The sequence below is a fragment of the Haplochromis burtoni genome, unplaced genomic scaffold (assembly GCF_018398535.1).
Source record: "Haplochromis burtoni strain Fernald_Lab_line unplaced genomic scaffold, NCSU_Asbu1 Contig_261, whole genome shotgun sequence".
Classification (NCBI taxonomy): Eukaryota; Metazoa; Chordata; class Actinopteri; order Cichliformes; family Cichlidae; genus Haplochromis; species Haplochromis burtoni.
In genome coordinates, this window is record NW_024582622.1 from 328,475 (window position 1) to 347,855 (window position 19,381).

At 41.1% G+C, this 19,381-nt stretch overlaps 1 protein-coding gene across 6 annotated transcripts in view; it reads right to left on the reverse strand.

Moving 5' to 3' along the window:
• Window positions 1–6,596: 6,596 nt before the first annotated feature.
• The window catches only part of palmdb (palmdelphin b), a 92,620-nt gene continuing 79,835 nt past the window's right edge, over window positions 6,597–19,381 (reverse strand). For 2 of the 6 annotated variants that reach the window (XM_005939300.3, XM_005939298.3), the window contains 3 exons: window positions 15,254–17,636; window positions 15,075–15,166; window positions 8,708–11,875 (listed from right to left, as the gene is read on the reverse strand). In XM_005939300.3, coding sequence (XP_005939362.1) covers window positions 11,714–11,875; window positions 15,075–15,166; window positions 15,254–17,636 — 2,637 coding nt within the window. In that variant the 3' untranslated portion in view covers window positions 8,708–11,713. The other 4 variants (XM_005939299.3, XM_005939302.3, XM_005939301.3 and 1 more) reach the window with 4 other exon arrangements.

A 19,381-nucleotide genomic window follows, 5' to 3' on the forward strand; every position in this document is an offset into this window, starting at 1 on the left:
GAGATTAACACATTAGGCTGACATCTGGGGCCAGAGCTGAAACTGTTCTGGGCCAGCACAGGGCCAGCAGTGTGTCTGCAACTGGCCTTACGTGTGGCCCATGTGTGGGCCACATCTGGCAAACCAGATCTGGGCCACCAAAGGGCCGTCATTCTTTGCGGTATGTGGGCCATGTGTAAGCACATTGTGTGGGCCAGATCCGGGCCATACCAATTTTGCTATGTGGTCCATGTATGCTGTAAGGTGGACAGCAACTGTCTTCTCAAAGAGTTTTGACATAATGATGGGAGTTTGGAGAGGTCTTAAATTTTGAAGTAGTGTTGGATCCAGGTTGGGTTTTTTGAGCCTTGGTTCCACAATGGCATGTTTAAAAAAGCTGGGGAACACCCCAGTCTGAAGAGAAACATTAAAAAGGTTCACAACCCAAGGACCAATGGTGTCAAAGGCATTATGAAAAAGCTTAGTGGGGATAATATCTGGGGGCTTGAGGATGGCTTCATTTTGTCAACCAGGGCTGCTATTTCATCATATGTTACAGTTGTAAAAGTCGACCAGGAGTGTACAAAGGGAGTGCCTGACTCGGAGAACAAGAACACTTTGGGGAGATTTTAGCATTGATTCTTAATCTTATCAACAAAAAATCGGAGGAGTTTATTACTATCTACTTTAGAGTGTACATCTAAAGGTACCACATCTGGGGAGACAATAGCACTAACTTTGTCAAAAAGAAACTTGGGATTTCTCTTGTTTTTTGTTATAGTCTAGAAAAATATTCGATCTAACAGTTTTCACCATTCATTCCCTTGGAGATCCCTAAAAAATCCATCCACCTTGGTCCCTAATGGACATAAATGTCCATTCCCCAAAAAGTGCTATAAAAACTTTATATATTCATATTTTTTCATATTTTTTTTCACTTTAAATTGGTCAGTCTTTTAAAACTACTTCTCCCTGAAATATTCATATAAAGTTTTAATTATATTTTCGTTGTTTTAACCCTTTAAATCCCAGTTGTATTACACGAGCACCTGTTTTTTTAGCCCCAAAAAACAAAAAAACTAAATATTTTCCAAAAAAAACATTTGAAGTAATATTTGATTGTTATTATAATTAGGCCTTTAGATGGTCGATGACAATTTTGACCTCCATTTTGCAGACACATAAAAGCAGCCTAGCACCAAAAATCAATTTAATATTTATTCCACTTTAGCCATCTTTAGACTACTTTCCTTGAACAGCGTTTTTTACATTTCGCGGATTTTCTTTTCCTTGTAAGAGCACCTTTTCCCCAACTATTGAATATTCCAAAACTGAGTACATTATATTGCCAGGCTAGAGCACAACATTTGCTTTTTTTCGGCAGAATGCTCGCAATGCTCTCCTAGGCCGAAATAAGTGCATGTTGCCGGGGTAAGTCGCGACGATCACCGGGGCACGATCACCGGGGACTGCTTTTTCCAGCCCACACGTCCGATACCACGTGACAACAAATACGTCATTTCCTGTTGACTAAAAAAAAAAATTCACCCTCTCATGGTCCTAGGGACCAAAAAATGGTCCCGCCCGATCAGCGGGCGAAGCCGCTGCTGCACGCCGGAAATGAGGCTTCATTTCCCGCAGGTCTCTCCAAGCAGCCCGCTGTTTTCCAGCAGGGATCAAATGTGGAGCAAGGGCGCCACCCGGTGGCCAAATAAAAAAATTACAAGTTTAAGGCCCGGACTCTAAAATGGCACCATAACTGAGACAATCACACTAACCGTTGTAAAAATAATGGTGGTATGAAAAATAGCGTTTATAATGGTTTTCAATGGGGACATTTTTGTCCAAAGGGACTAAGGTGGATGCATTTCTGTAGCTTAGCCATTTTAGGCTAATTCAATGAATTTACACCACAATTATAAAATATAATTAAAAAAAACATTGTTTGACAAATTTGGCTATATTCCACTCAACACAGTGAAAATGGTTTAAAATTGAAAATGAAAAAGACAATAAATGTCCCTAGGCTCACAGTTTAAGGAGAGCATGAGATTTCGAAGATGGAGCCTGTGTACTTCAAGTTTGGTTTTCTTCCATAGTCGTTCCTATTTGCAGCATATTCTCCTCTAAATTTAAGATAGACTCATTTATCCAAGGGCATGTCTTCTTTTGTAAGGCCGATTTTGTTTTAATAGGTGCCACTTGATCCAAAATGGATGTGCATTTTCTATTAAGGATAATGGAATGATGAATAAGGATGAAGGATGAATAAGAGTATTTACATTATGTTTGACAGTAAAGAACTGTCAAACATAATGTAAATAATTTATCGCGAGGACACAGTGATAGTGAGGTAATCAACAGAATCCAGAGCATCAGATGAGAAGGATCCAGTCTGTACTGGTTTTTACACGTTTCCAAACAAATCCGGAAGGCTAACTGGCAGCAAAAACCGGGGACGTCTCCAGGCCAGTCGGGGAATCTCTGATCTGTAGGTTCGTCTAATGTGTACCTGGATGCCGGCCCTACAGCCTCTTTTCCTCATTTCTTCTATGGAATTGCCTAAGGGCACATTTCTTAGTAGCAAGAAGTAATCCGGTGAGGTAGAAGAGCACACAAATGGTGGGGGGAAAGTTTACTTATAACTGTCCCAATCATCATAAAGGTGTTCCATAGACTCTTTGATGTGGAGCAAGGGAAGAACGGTCATAAATCACAGCAACATAGTCCATATATTAAACATAACAGAATACAGGGAGTGCAGAATTATTAGGCAAGTTGTATTTTTGAGGAATAATGTTATTATTGAACAACAACCATGTTCTCAATGAACCCAAAAAACTCATTAATATCAAAGCTGAATGTTTTTGGAAGTAGTTTTTAGTTTGTTTTTAGTTTTAGCTATTTTAGGGGGATATCTGTGTGTGCAGGTGACTATTACTGTGCATAATTATTAGGCAACTTAACAAAAAACAAATATATACCCATTTCAATTATTTATTTTTACCAGTGAAACCAATATAACATCTCCACATTCACAAATATACATTTCTGACATTCAAAAACAAAACAAAAACAAATCAGCGACCAATATAGCCACCTTTCTTTGCAAGGACACTCAAAAGCCTGCCATCCATGGATCTGTCAGTGTTTTGATCTGTTCACCATCAACATTGCTGCAGCAGCAACCACAGCCTCCCAGACACTGTTCAGAGAGGTGTACTGTTTTCCCTCCTTGTAAATCTCACATTTGATGATGGACCACAGGTTCTCAATGGGGTTCAGATCAGGTGAACAAGGAGGCCATGTCATTAGTTTTTCTTCTTTTATACCCTTTCTTGCAGCCACGCTGTGGAGTACTTGGACGCGTGTGATGGAGCATTGTCCTGCATGAAAATCATGTTTTTCTTGAAGGAGCCGAAAAGCCCCACAAGCTCATCTTTGATGATACCAGCCCAAACCAGTACTCCACCTCCACCTTGCTGGCGTCTGAGTCGGACTGGAGCTCTCTGCCCTTTACCAATCCAGCCACGGGCCCATCCATCTGGCCCATCAAGACTCACTCTCATTTCATCAGTCCATAAAACCTTAGAAAAACCAGTCTTGAGATATTTCTTGGCCCAGTCTTGACGTTTCAGCTTGTGTGTCTTGTTCAGTGGTGGTCGTCTTTCAGCCTTTCTTACCTTGGCCATGTCTCTGAGTATTGCACACCTTGTGCTTTTGGGCACTCCAGTGATGTTGCAGCTCTGAAATATGGCCAAACTGGTGGCAAGTGGCATCTTGGCAGCTGCACGCTTGACTTTTCTCAGTTCATGGGCAGTTATTTTGCGCCTTGGTTTTTCCACACGCTTCTTGCGACCCTGTTGACTATTTTGAATGAAACGCTTGATTGTTCGATGATCACGCTTCAGAAGCTTTGCAATTTTGAGACTGCTGCATCCCTCTGCAAGATATCTCACTATTTTTGACTTTTCTGAGCCTGTCAAGTCCTTCTTTTGACCCATTTTGCCAAAGGAAAGGACGTTGCCTAATAATTATGCACACCTGATATAGGGTGTTGATGTCATTAGACCACACCCCTTCTCATTACAGAGATGCACATCACCTAATATGCTTAATTGGTAGTAGGCTTTCGAGCCTATACAGCTTGGAGTAAGACAACATGCATGAGAGGATGATGTGGACAAAATACTCATTTGCCTAATAATTCTGCACTCCCTGTAAAGCATAAAATACAATACAACGCAGACAGGTAGAAGTCAAGCTGAGCAAAGGGGCCATCTTCCTGTCACAGTCAGCTGATCTCCAAACTGATGTCATGATTTGGTTTTGTTTTATTTTATATAGTAGTAATGTTTTGTTCAAATCTTATATACACAGCAAATTCAAAAGTGTTAAATGTTTTGGTGTTAATAGTCTCCTTGCAAAAGTAGAGTTAATTTTACTCTAAGCAGAGTCACATTCTTTTAATGTAACTCTGAGGTGTAAAATGATAGTAGTTAAAATCGAGTGTTAAAAATGAGTGTTTCTCTGTCAAATCTGGAGGTGTTACAATGGAAACATTAACTCTTGACCTCTTAACTCTGAACTCCTACAGGGGCTATGACACCAACAGAGTAAATTCACAGACTCCGCCCCCAGCACGGCTCCAATCGAAGCTGAAGTGAAGCCGTTTCAGAACATTTTGCTCTACATATTTGAGTTGTTTGCCATGCTTGGTAAGTCATTTTTTCAAAGATTGTTTCAATTATTATTATGAGCTTTTACTTCTGTGGCTCTTTGGAGTTGAGACAAAGCTGTGTGAAAGGCATTAGCCATGTTGCTCGGTGATAGCATAATATTCTGTTTTAGCTAGCTGAAAGGTATTGTTTGCGGGCAAATACCACAGCCTTGAAAAAAAGCTTGCATGTGAATTTTCAGTCAAACTTTTGGTCAAATACACCTAAAACAATGTCTAGAATGTGAAATGTTGGTATAATGGTGCTACTTGAAGCCTGAAAACGATCGCCCATAAAAAAAACGAGCAAACAGCAGTAGCAGACGTCCTGACTGGATTCTACGTTAGCATAGATCCCTCCAGAGTTTTGTGCACACGGTTTAGGTAAAAATGAAAAAGGTTGAGGTTTTACATTTAGTTCAGTATTACCTGTTGCCTGTGTCCTTGTCTTTTGGGAAAATACTTTACACAAGTAATGGCTCAAAGAGGATTCCTTTTTTTTTTACTGTGCTGCAATTGTTTACTGGATTATTTGTGCCATTAATTAGTGTCAACTAATTTTTATTCAATCTCCACACAGGATATGCTTGTGAAGATGGAATATGGGGGAGAGCAGAAGTGCGTTGAAGTTCCACAAAGGGATGAATGAAGGACATGCATATTGTATTGAAGAAATAAGTGATGAGAATGCTGTTATTTGCATTTACCATGTCAGACCTTTTGATAAACAAAATTCTAATGAAAGTGAGAACATGTACACTGTTACATCTTTCAGAAAATGTTTTGAAATTGTGGTGCACAGTTCAGAATAAATGTTTTTCAAAAACCATTGCATCTTTTTAGTAAATGTTTATTTCCAAAAGAAATTTCTAGAAGTTCAGAACAGTAAAATTCCCGCTTTTTAGAATGAATTAGAAGATAACTCTTACGTAGTTAAACTAAAATACTCTTTGAGAGTTAATATATAAACTCTTAACACCAAGTGTTAAATTATCAACTCCAGACAGATTTGGTGTTTAACACTAAATCAGAGTTAACGTACCAACTCTCCAAAAAGAGTTAAATTAACACTCTCTGGTGTGGACCCATATAGACACTTTAATAGTGTTGAAATCAAATCTGACAGTGTTAATTTGGACATGCTGGATTTGCTGTGTAGATTTAGTTGCCAGTTGCCTCAGCTTTAATCCTTCCTTTGTGTTCCTGTTTTCCTCACATCAGCTCCTTTTCTATTTTGTCCTGTCACATGTATGTTTCCCCATCTAGTTATTTTCCTTCCCGTTTCCTTTGCCTCTGCCCCGTGTTTTGTCCTTTTGTGTGGTTAGAATGAGCCAGCACAGCGGGGGAGATGCGCGTTGTAGCTGCAAACAGTTTTTTGACCATGACATCGTGCTGTGGTAGCTTTGTTTTGTGTGTACGAGTCAGAAATAAACCTGGTCAGCTCACATTAAGAAGTGGAAGAATTATTTTTTCGACGCTTGGGACAGAAATGTGCAACTATAGTTGCATTATTAATTATCTGCAAATAAAGCTGCAACTCTGAGTGTTTCCCTGAGTCTGGGGTCCTTCATTTTGGATCCTTATGAACAAGTTATGAAAACTTTCAGTCACCATTCTTGGGAATTTTTTTACATAAGGCAGATGAGGCAGTTATTTAAATTAAATAGTCTTTTTAGTGAATCTCAAAAAAGATGAGGACTTTATTCATGGACTTACAGAATCACAATGATTTTATGGCATTTTATACTCACCAGATGATAAAGAAGATAAGCTGTTTTTGTTTTTTGTCATTCATAAACCTTTGAGTGTGACTTTCAGGATTACTGTGTCCTATGCACAACCATATTTTCACAACAGGCATCACAGGCTGATGAACAGCAAACAAAGCTAGACAAAGTTCTTCATATATCATATATAGCTTTATTTATTTTTGCATGAGGAATACACGGTGAAAATCCCCTGCAAATAGAGCCCCAGTCAGCCCCTGAAAGCGGCAGAGGAGGCTATACACAAAATGTTTAAACATCAGCAAGCAATCCTTACGTTTTGTAAGCTATACTTCAGCAATTAAGCATACAAACCTGAAATGAAAAATAAACTGTTTAGGATCAATAGACTCTTAGGTGAAAGCACTGAATTTGTATAAATTGTTTTTCAGAGAGGCTGAAACATTTATTAAAAAACCATCAGTGTGTTTGTTCATGTAAAGGAACCCACTGTAACAATAAATAAATAAGTTGTTAATTATTAGAGTAACCTTTAATTACCCTGTGTAATTTAGAGCTAGGCCATGGCTTCATTGACCCTCACAAGGAGGGTTGAAAAGGAATTATAAATTTATATGTAGTCTCATAAAAATCTTGACATTTATAATATGATTGTCTGAGTGATGTCTATGTTGTTTCAGTTGGATGCATGGATATTCCTCCTGTGTTCATCCAGCTTAAAATATCAGTTGCAACTAACAGCATAATATGAAAATACAGTTAATATACACCGACCAATGTCACATTTTCATTATCAAGACATACAATAACATCAAAAATCTGACTGACATGTATAATGTCTCAAAGGTTAGCAAAAAGTGGACAGTATTATACATTTGTCAGGGGCAGAAAGAACAAACGCTTTCACTGAAGGACTGGTTCAGATTGTGCCATCGTTCTCACAGAGCCCTTGTTGTGCTTCCAGGTTTTATGATTCTGTTTCTCGTTTCATCCTTTGACACTAACAGTTTTTTTGTGTCTAATTTCATATGTTTTTAAAGGCAGACGAGTCTATTCATCATATAAAACTGAGGCAAAGCTGTCTGTGTATGTACACCTTCTGGTTTTTCCACACAACGTTGCTGTTCTGATGATTTCAGCAGTGAGAAAGAAAATGGCATTAAAGGGACTGAGCTGGTTTTAACTAGTCTCTTGTTTTTCATGCATGTTCCTTTGTCTAACAGCAGAAACAGAAACATATTGGAGCCTTTTTGGAGAATTCAGTTGTGTTAAAGCAGAAAAGCACATCAACTGCAACGACAGAACAATAGAAAAGCAAACAGATGGTAACTATAGCCATATGAAGCATCCACCATACCGTGAGTTCCTCTTGTTGTGAGTAATCCACAGGGCCTTAAGATGCTGAGAGCCTGGGACTATATGAAGCCTGCTATGCTCATTCTTGCCACCAACAACAGAACAATTGATGCACTTTTCTCCCAGCAGAGACATTTCAGGGTGGTTAATAAAGGTACAGAGCTCTATAAATGCAGTCCATTTACATTATTGGAGGTTTAATACTGACTAACTCCAATCAGTCATCTGACATGGCACAAACAATGAAATGATCCTTTATCCAATCTATTCCCACAGAAGGAAATCTTCAGCAAAAGACCAGGATCCACTAAACACGTAGTGCATTAACAGGACATGCACTCAATGCCATATCAAACTGCTGAGGTCTGTTCTTATTTTACTGCACTGTTTGTCAGTTTTAGGACCTTCTGTGCTTCTTCACAAGCCAAAACATAAGAAGAAAAATAGTTGTTTAGGGTTTAAATACAAAGTATGTTGGCACTGCTTTTAGTTGTCTAAGAAACATCACTTTACTAAAACAATTACAGATTTTGTAGCTTATTAAGACTTTAAAACAGCAGCAAATATGAGTATTTATTCACAAGTAATGAACAAATGTCAAATGCGTCTGGGTGTTCACAAACATAATAGGCACCTCTTGGCCAGAACTGAGCGTTATCAGATCCGCCATCAGTGCTCAATAAACTTTGTTCAGACTAACGTAAGGATAAACACTCTTTGCCCAAGCATCACACGAAGCAGAATTTAGGTTATGTCACAACATGAAACAAACCATTTTAACAGTGCATCTGACTTGAATGAGAATAACACAGCAGTGAACCTTTGACTTGTTGCATTTCATTCATTCTTTGTAAACTCTCCCGCCTCCCAGCGCAAAGCCATGGCACTCTTGCGTCTTCCTCCAGTGTGGATCTCTGGAAACTGGCAAAAGACACTTTATTGGTTTACTGCATTCACACCACTCCCTCCACCTCTTCCACCAGCTTTTTCAGGTTATTAGAATAAAGATGGGATAAGCAAGTTTTGCAATGACAGTCCACCTTTTCTTTCTGTGATTCTATTGTGACTCAAACTATTGTCAGTTAAGACAGGATGTGACTTCTTTCTTTCCGAGGTACAACCCTGTCACGCCAGCTGCTGCTATATTTGACGCACATACTTTTTTCAGATGTACAAATCATCATCGAAACTATAATGCAAGATGACTTCAGAGGGAGACTGATTCAACATGGCTTCCATTACTTAAATATAAATATTTGTCTTAAAGAGACATGTCTTTACTGTGCATGGCATACTAACTTTGACTAAATTCATGGTGAAAATTGGACATCAAATATGATACAGCCGGGTGCATGAAGTAGAGTTTATTTTATAAAGCTTGTAGTTTTGGCTGCTACAATAAATTGTGTGGAGGGCGAAATGTCCTAGTAAAAGTATTTCACCACAAAGGAAAAGGATGTAAAAGGTTTCCTGAATAAGCAAGTCTGTTTTTTCTGCCTAAAATAAAGACTATTGTAACAAACAAAGCCATAAAATATACACCTGTGATCAGGAGTTACATACACTCAGTGTGCATGTGAATGTCAGAGTAATATTTTCTTTGGATTTGTTCAGCAGCACTCACTAGAATAACCAACATTCAGAATAAAATTCATCTCAGTGAAAATCTGGGAAGGAGAATTGTAGATTTCAACAGAAGATCTTTTGGAGCCATTTCTGAACACTCACAGATTCCAGTATTAATCCCAATAATATTTGAATGGAAGCAAGTTAAATGTAAATAGAAATGACTCTAACACTGAACCCTGTGGAACTCCATAGTTAACGTTTATTGCATGAGGACTCTCCATTTACACGAACAAATAATCTACACAGAACCTTTAGTATCTGTTTATAATAAAATAAAATAATAATATAATAATAAAATTGTTTCTGGTGGGTGTCGGACTCTGACAAGGCTGCTCTTGGTCACAAATTCTGATTGTAGTTTTTATGGAAGGAATATCAGAGCAGCCCGGACTGAGAGTCAAACTCCGAACTCTGTCGTCATGGCCATTGAGCTCTGCGGCTTTCCTGAGAGAGGGATGTTTCCAGACAACAGCATTGTTGTGGGCATATCCGTGAGCAGAGACCAGCTACTTGTAGTTGGGTGCAAACACCAGGGATGAGATCTGTGTCATGTGAACTGATACAGGAGCCACTTGGTGAGGTGTCTCCTCTTTAGTGGCCTCATGATTAAATTCTGCCTCCAGCCTCGCACTGAAGTAGCTGCACCTCTCAGTGTAAGGTGACATGAATGAGAAGCTGCCAGCTGGAAAAGGGTGGAGCGCCCACTCCAGCTCCAGAACGAGTTGCTGCCCCGAGTGGAGGAGTATGTTGGGTTTGTGTTCACACACGAGGGTGTGAGAGCAGAGTGTGTGACTAACAGACACTCTGCTGAGCATAAAAGTGAAGCTGTCAGTTTACCTATCAAATCTACGTTGCTCCCCTCAGCTATGATCACGAGCTGAGGGGAGTGACATGAGATCATGGACATGATCACTGAAAACAAATACTTCAAGTTATCGCTGCTAAACGTGGCTCCACATGCTTTTAAATCACAACATAGTTGTTGCAGTCGTGTTTTTCACAGGACTGCACAGTAGACTACAGTCCTCTGAAAAAAAGATTAGACTTTGAAGTTTAATAATGTCCCTCCTCAGTGAGCGCTTAATTCCTCATTTATAAAGTCGCCAGAAGCGTATTAACCTCTCCTGGTTAATCAGCTCATATACAGTAGAACATGTGCATGGTATCATTTAACAAGTCCAAATAAGTGATTTGTCATTTCTTACTGTGATTCATGGCTAATTCAAGCAGTAAATAGTTGTTGGTTAAGCATTAAGTGTGCTTAACTAACTTCATTAAATGAATTAATAAAAGAAAATTAATGAATTAATTAAATATCCTAAATTTAAAGTGATGACTATTTTTTTTTTGCCTTATAAAGCATTTATAAATGAAAATTAAAGTACCTCAAGTACAACAAGTCTCAGCTCTATTCACAACAGAAACAACACACAAATGATGCACATAGAGATACAGAACAAAGACAAATGTATTGGCAGGTACAAACATTCCCATTCGAGGTTTCCAGAATACTGGAAAGGAACAGAGCCTTCAGTTCTTTATCTGGTAAAATTAGGACAGAGAAGAAAAAAATACTAGAAATATGAGAAAGAATAAAAACCAAAACATCTGGTGTCAATTTTGTGGAAAATAAAGCAAAAACAAACTGTGTTGTGGGCTTCATAGGTGCCGTTGTCACTGAGGAGTGTAGAATTTTTAGTGTAATAATGTGTTGAGATTACAATAACAGTGCACCTCCCCTTTGTGGCTACAAACATGGTGTTTTTATTATACTGTGAGGTTAGACAGAGGAATTCTTGCACCTTGGCTCAGGTGATGAGGCACATGATGTCCGTGTGAACGGCCAGTGTTTTTCCGTCTCCTCTTGTGTTTTCCCGGATCCTGGGCAGGACCTTGGACACTCTCACTCACCTGTTTCATTCAGTGATGATCAGCGTGGCTGCATTTAAGCCCGGTGAGGTCATCTCTTCTTCTCCAGTCCATCAGCGACTCATGGTGACAACATGGCTCTATTTCCTTGTGATTTTGCTGTTGATTGTTGCATACTTACCTTGTCTCCTTGTGCCTACAGCTTTCTTTGCAACCCTTCTCATGAAGCGTCATGGAATTTTTGATCAATTTGCACACCACGCCAGCTGAGGCAGGCTGACCCGATCGCGCCCTTCAGGGTATTTTCCTTCAAGGCCTGAATGATCAGATGTGGGACAACTTAGCCTCCCAAGATGCCTGAGTCCTTCGAGGATCTGGTCTCTCTCTCTCTCTTAGGATTGAAAATGGCCTGAGGGAGAGAGGGCTGAAAGGAGTCTCAAGTCTCAGCCCACCTATTTTCATTAGTCTCCGATCCCGGTCCCCGCGCCACCTCCTCTGGTCCTAGTTTCCATTCTGTTCTATATTCTGGATTCACTGGCAGCCATCCCATCATCTTTTTGAACCCATCCATGGTGCCACCATCTTCACAAAACTGGACCTGAAAAACACCTACCATTTAGTCCACATCAGATATAGGAATGAATGGAAGAGAGCCTTTAATTCCCCACTGGGTCACTTTGAATACCAAGTCATGCCTTTCAGTCTTACAAATGCATCAGCACTTTTTCAGGCACTAGTGAATAACATTCTCAGAGATTTCCTAAACCTTTTCGTGTTTGTCCACCTCAATGACATTTTTTCCAAGGATCTCCCAGATAATTGAATCCGCTTTCACACGGTATTTCAGTGGCTGCTGTATGTAAAGCAGAGAAGTGCGAGTTGCATTCACCATCCGTCATTTTTCTGGACTAATTTCTGGCAGAGGGGCAGGTGAAGACGGACCCTGCCAAAATCTGAGCAGTCGCTGAATGGCCCACTCCTTCCACTCGCAGGCACCTTCAACAGTTCCTTGGGTTTGCAAACTTGTACAGACGTTTCCCATTTTATCCACAACAACAGTCAGGTAGCAGCACCTGTAACTTATCTCCAAAAGGTTGATTCTGTTCATCTGGACGTAGTGTTTTGTGGGAGAAACGTTTCTCACTCATCCAAGTGACGTCTTCAGTCTCAGCTGACTGCAGGTTTCAATCTTATAAACACTACTTTTGCATAATGACTGAAACCAGCCCACTGAAGGAACAATGGGCTGGGAGGTCACTTCCTTAATCATAATTATGCAAATTCTCATGACTCAACAACCACTGGCACATCTGTCACCATCTTACAATGCTGTGATTGCAGCTAATCCCCAACTCTCTGTGAGTGGTACTCATGGCCAATGATCAGTGGGCTTTGATCAGTGGTTGTTGATCAATGGTCATGAGAATTTGCATAATTATGATGAAGGACGTCACCTTCCAGCCCATTGTTCCTCAGTGGGCTGGTTTCAGTCATTATGCACATGTCCTGTTTATAAGATTGGGGAAACCTGCAGTCACCTGAGACTGAAGAAGTCACTTACTCACCAGGTTGGTTGAGCATGCATCAAGACACCTGTAACTTACCTCATGTCCGCAAAGGTTTTGTTCACTTGGCCACCTGAAGCTGAATCAGATCACAAGAACTTAACCTATTTGAGAACAGCCAAGAGACTGAACGCCCGTCAAGGCTCACTGGTCACTATTTTTTGCACGTTTTAACTTTAACTCCTATCGTTCAAGGTCCAGAAATGTCAAACGCTCTCTCTCTCGCCAGTTCGCCACCAACACTAGTACTGCTGAGCCTGGTTACATCCTCCCTGGTTCCTGCAGGGTGGGTGCAGTAACCTGGAGAATCAAGGACACGATCCAGCAGGCCCTTCAGGAGAAGCCTAACCCAGGCACTGGCCCGCCTAGTTGCCAGTTTGTACCCACCTCTACATGTGCCACAGTACTCCACTGGATCCATACCTTCCATGTTTCCATTCATCCTGGGATGAGTAGGACCATATGTTTGCTTCGCTGTCACTTTTGGTGGATTCGGTAGAAAAGGATGTGAGAGAGTACGTAGTAGCTTGCCTGCAATAAACACCATAACCAGTGCTTTTTCGGGTTGCTCCAACCACTAGCCATTCCGCAGAGACTCTGTTCCACATAGATTTTGTTACTGGTCTCCCCGCTTCCTTGGGAAAAACTGTAATACTCACCAGTGTTGATAGGATTTCTAATTCAGCCCACCTTTAGCATTGGACAAACTGCCATCAGCTGTTGAGACAGCTAAACTATTGACAGATCATGTTTTCCGACTCCACGGAATTCCAGATCCCGTCGGATCGAGGTCCTCAGTTTACTTCACAGGTGTGGAAGTCCTTCTGTTTGGCATTGGGAGCTGCTATGGTTTAAAATGATTAATTAAAGCTGTTTTTATTATTTTTATATAAACAACGCAATGTGCTCAAAAACAAGTTGGCGCTCCATATTTTGAGGATCTAAAACGTTGTTCAGCGGCATGACGGGCCTGGACTGGGGTGGCTGTGGCTCAGGAGGTAGAGCAGGTCACTTACTGATCGGAAGGTTGGCGGTTTGATCCCAGGCTCCTCCAGTCTGCATGCCAAGTATCCTTGGGCAAGATGCTAACCCCAAGTTTCTCTCCGATGCATCCACCGGAGTGTGACTGTGTAGTTAGACAGCACTAAGTACAGACAGAGTGCTTGTCAGTCCAAATATTGAGAACTGATGGGAAGCAGAGGGTTTTGCTACATGCTTACACATCACACTAGATAATGGTTAGAAGGATATTTGCTAGGCCAAAGAGAGTCAAATTGAAACAGTAGTAGGATATTATTAAAATGATCAAGGCTAGGCAGGGAGGTGTTTTCTTTTCTGTCTTGTCATTCCAGGAAAAGAAGCAGATAATGAGGGTCGTGAGTGAGGAGAAGGCCAAATGGAGACATCAGGATGGTTCGGGGAAGAAGACAGTTATAATAATAGTGTGTTATTGTTGGGTTATAAAAACTATACGGCCCGATCCAGGGCCGTCCTTTGTGTGAAGACAGGTGGCTGTGTTCACATGGAGGTCCAGTCCAACTTGTAATTCCAACTGCCGAAGCAAATTAAATCTTTTTAAATTATATATATTTCTCCTGTAATTCCTTCTGAAGAAACTGAACATGACAGAGCCCGGGTCAGTCTCAGTTCCAGATATCATCCCCAGACCAACAGCCAAACAGAAGGGTTGGATCAGGAGCTGGAGGCTACACTTCACTGCTTCACTTCCAACAATCCATCAACTCGGTCATCATATCTTGTCTGGGTGGAGTATGTACACATGTCTCACACCTCATCTGCACAGTTTTGTCTTCTGTCGAGATCTCCCTAGGATACCAACCCCCTTTATTCCCAGAGACACAGATTGAACTTGCTGCTCCTTCTGTGCGACATCACTTGCAGCGGTGTCAACATGTCTGGACACAGGCCAGAGACATTACATTTATTTATAAATGTTTATAAGGCAAAAATAGTCCTCACGTTAGATGAGGTCACACAAATTACTAGTAAATGCCAGAATTAACCATGAAAAAATTTGTATTTATGAAAACACACAAACAATCACCTCATATCTTATTTACACTATAAATGAGACAATGAGCACATTATGTTTGAGCTTATTTATCAAGTCTCAGGTTTCATAATGACAGTACAAATATGAAATGCAAAGCATGAAATTGCATGTTTTGGTTGATGACAAAGAAATTCAAAGATGTTTTATCAAGAACTCACTCTGTGATCACACGATAGAGCAGCACGATCCATCCTGTGGGTGGTTTTCATTGGTGAAGATGGAGACGACTTGCATTTCACAGGAACATCAACTAATAAGAAACACCACAATTGATAATTAGCATTAACATAGGCAAAATGGAAGGAAAACATGCATGGTGAATATCATGCTAGCATACCTGAGTTATTAAAGGTCAACGTTTCCATGCGATTTGACAATACTCTTTCTGCGCAGAACCTGTCTTTGGCATACAGATTTTCCCTCTCCTTCTTCAGCTCATCCTCCCTCTGCTTTACCATCTTGATCTCTTCATCCACCAAGGATATTGTGCTTCTCGAACGTAGTTTGAAAAATGGGTTGTTCAGGAACATTTTTTCCTGGGGCTGCTCACATGCTTTACTGAGAGAGAACTCAGAGGCACTGCGAATAATCAAATTGGACGTCTCCAGGATGATGACACTGGAGCTGGTCTCTTTGGAGTGCCACTCACTAGACTGAGCTTTCATGTTGTCTTTAAAATGCCTGGGACTAGAGGTAAAATCATTGCTAGGGTCCAGAATAATTACATTGTTCGCTGACATTTCATGTTTGAATGGTTCCTTGGTAGGTGAGGAGGTGATGATGAATGACGGTGTCAGTGGAGTGCTTATTGATCTAGGGATACTTCTTGATGGTGCACAATCAGTTGATTTGCCCATCCTGGAAAGGCCCCTCTCCCTTTTGAAATTTTCTTCCCTCTCCAGTGATATGCGAATATCCCTTTCAACTGCTTCTGGATCATCATAAGGGGACCTGTAACTGGAATCATCCAAACCAGAATCCTCTGAGCAGGGGCTGAATTGGGTGTGAGGATACTCCCCAACCAGATCTAAGTTTTCCAGATCATGTGCTTTCTTGTGAGGTCGGTCAATGTTGCGTACTGGAGTGTACATGAAACTGTGGCTGCCGTGGAAGCTCAGCTGCTTGGTTGTAGGTAAGACTACCTTGTTTTTGGTTTGTTCCTCCATTTCCCGCCACTGTTTACGAGCCAGCTGGAAGTCCACGTGCTCTGTACTAACATTCTCACTCTTGGTTTCCTGTATCACACAGAAGTCTTTAGGTAGCTTCTTGACTGCATCTACACTGATGTGCGGTTGGTGAGTGATGTGGTTATAACTGGCATCTTTACCATTCTCACTCTCATCTTCAGATATTTTAGACAAGCCTTGAAGGCCTAACGGGTTATATTTAACCTCTTGTGAAGGGCTGGGAAAAGGAACGTTAACCTCGGGCTGTTCCAGAACGTCTTCCACTTGCGGGACCTCAAAACACACTTCATGAAAAGCGTTGCTGTCTTGGTCTTCAGCACCTGTCATCTCAGCTTTTTGTACAAAGAGCTCCTGGGCACTCAACTGAAGACTATCCAAGTATGAATCATCATCTTCTTTATTAATAGAAGAGGAGAATATTGTTCTCCATTTTTCATCCGTCTCACTATCTGAAGATGCTGCTGCAATCTCAACTCTCAGGCATTCTTCCATTTCGTCAGGACCAGGTTCATGGCAGGATTCGGTGGAGACGTCTGACATAGCTTCTTCTCTAATGCACTGTGCTAACATAGACTCCTCTGTGACGGATGGTTCAAATATGAGTTCTTGGGCCTCTGGGTCTTTATATATTTCCAGATTTAGATAGCCATCTTGTTCAGAATGCAGATAATTGTCAACAGCCCCAGGCTCTGGCTCAGGATACTGATCTAGCTCAGGGTCTAGCACTGGTTCAGGGTATTGCGTTGGTTCTGGGAATGGCTCTGGCTCAGGGTCTAGCACTGGTTCAGGGTATTCCTCCGGTTCAGGGTATTGCATTGATTCTGGGAACGGCTCTAGCTCAGGGTCTAGCGCTGGTTCAGGGAATTGCGTTGATTCTGGGAACGGCTCTGGCTCAGGGTATTCCTCCGGTTCAGGGTATTGCTCTAGTTCAGGGTATTGCTCTAGTTCAAGACTTAGTTCCTCAGGATCTTCACCAGGCTCTGGGCGTTGCACTGGTACAGCATCTTGTTCTAGCTCAGGGGTCTGTTCTTGCGCAGGATCTAGTTCTGGTGTTTTCCTCCTGTTATGCTGGGGGTCATTCTCACACACACTGTCTACACTGGAGAGTGGGTCAGACACAGATGAGGTGACTGATTCATTCCTGCTGAGCTCTTCACAGCCCGGCTCCAAAACCAAAGCTTCTTTTTGATTCTGACAAGCCGTTTCAGTGCAGACGTTGGGGTCAGAGCAGTCAAGCTTGTCATTTGCGTCTCTGCTGCTTGGCATGTCAGTTAATAAAGTGTCGAGCGTTACCTTTTCCAACGGAGACTCTGGGACTAATGGCGGTGTCGCTGAACAAACAAGCTCATCATCTGCAATAAAATCCTGTTGCTTAGGTGAATCAGCCATGCCAACATCCACTTCACAATCCATCTCCAACGCTGATTGTTCTGCTGTTTCCATGGTGATGGACATGGAGTTGTGATCCTCAGCTGTGCTGCAACCTTTCTTCAGTTCCTTTCCATCTGCCTCTCTATCCACTGAGGTAGCCTTCTGAGAGAAAAGAGAATAAGAGAAGGAAAGATTTGTTTTTTAGAACGGAGAATTGCTGTTTGTTTGTTTTAAACACACACACACGCACACATATATAGGTGTGTGTGTGTGTTTTGGAGTTCATTCCTCTGTTTCCTCTGTCATTGAGTGCAGAAAGACAGGCAGCGTATAAAAAACAGCTAAATTAGAGAGTATTTTTTGTCTATTGTGTCTACCCTTATGTAAGGACTGGGTCTGGGTACCACCACACACTTTAAGTAAGCTTTGCAGGGGCTGATTGCTGCTACATCAGGAAATGTGTCTGAAATCTTGTGTTGCAGCTTTATCTGTCAAAAAAAAATCAAGTTTTGTTTGCAGTGTTTTTGCTAAATAATGTCATAGGAAAATGTAGCCTGTTCAGACCATAAGCCCTATATATGCTGTTTAGTTACACAAGTAACCAAATAATAAAGACAAGAAGTATAAACAGTGTGACAGAAATGTACACAATACAAAAGACTCTCCCTGTGTGTTTGTGTGTCTGTGTGCACACGTCTGTCTGTAAATATGTTTGTTAAACAAATAGAAAAAGTGAGTACTGCCATTACAAATGCCAGGATGCTACTTCCTACATACATTAACATTCAAACTATCAGCCACAACAGTGGCTTCTTAGCTTTGCCACTGAAGGATAGCATAAACTGTGCATGTATTTAAGCTGCAAACTTTCCTGTTATTAAAACGAAATTAGAAATAACACACAGAGAAGATATATGCTTACTAAAATGTATTTAATCTTTTGGACAAAAGCCTTTGTTGATGATAGCAGCTTCAAGCTGCCTGCTGTATGGAGAAACTAGTCGCATGCAGTGCTTTGGTGTCATTTTGGCCCATTCTGCCACACAGATTTTAAAATTCTTCTCATGGAAAAGAAGGTGTTGAGTAATCAGGCCTCATCCTATTTCAATGACCTTACAGTACCAGATCATCCTGTGGGTGATACGGTACAGTGAGCAATTTCTATATATTAGTGCTATTTTTTAAATATGTAAACTCTGTAACATGTTGTACTACTTAATTAGTTTAGTCTGTTACTGTCTGGAGCAACTGTAACCCACATCATTTCCTTAGAGCAGCGGTCTCCAACCTTTTTTGCGCCACGGACCAGTTTGTGCCCGACAATATTTTCATGGACCGGCCTTTAAGGTGTCGCGGATAAATACAACAAAATAAAACCAGTACTGGTACCGAAAAAAAGAAGATTTATTCATAACACACGTGAAAAGACCCAGGAACACCGAGTTAATGATAAAAACGATAACAACATAACGCTGAAAACCGATAAAAACCCTGAAAACCAGACATTTCACACCTGAGCCTCAACTCTTCCAGCCCGATACCAAATGACTCACGGACCGGTACCGGTCCAAGGCCCGCGGGTTGGGGACCGCTGCCTTAGAGAATAATAAATAATATTCTGATAACCAACAAAACTACTATGGCCGCTGTTAGGGCCCTCACCTTGTTATCTCCCATTGTGTTTATACAGCACTCTGTATTTAGTCATTAGTTATCATTAATCTCTGGCTCTCTTCCACAGGGTGTCTTTCTCCTGTTGCAGCACATCCTAAGCCTGGTTCTGCCACAGGCTTCTTCCTGTTGAAAAGGAGTTTTTTTCTTCCCACTGTCAGCGAAGTGCTTGCTCAAAGGGGCTCATGTTTTGTTGGGTTTTCTCTGTTTTCTTTGTACCGTGAGGCAACTGCAGA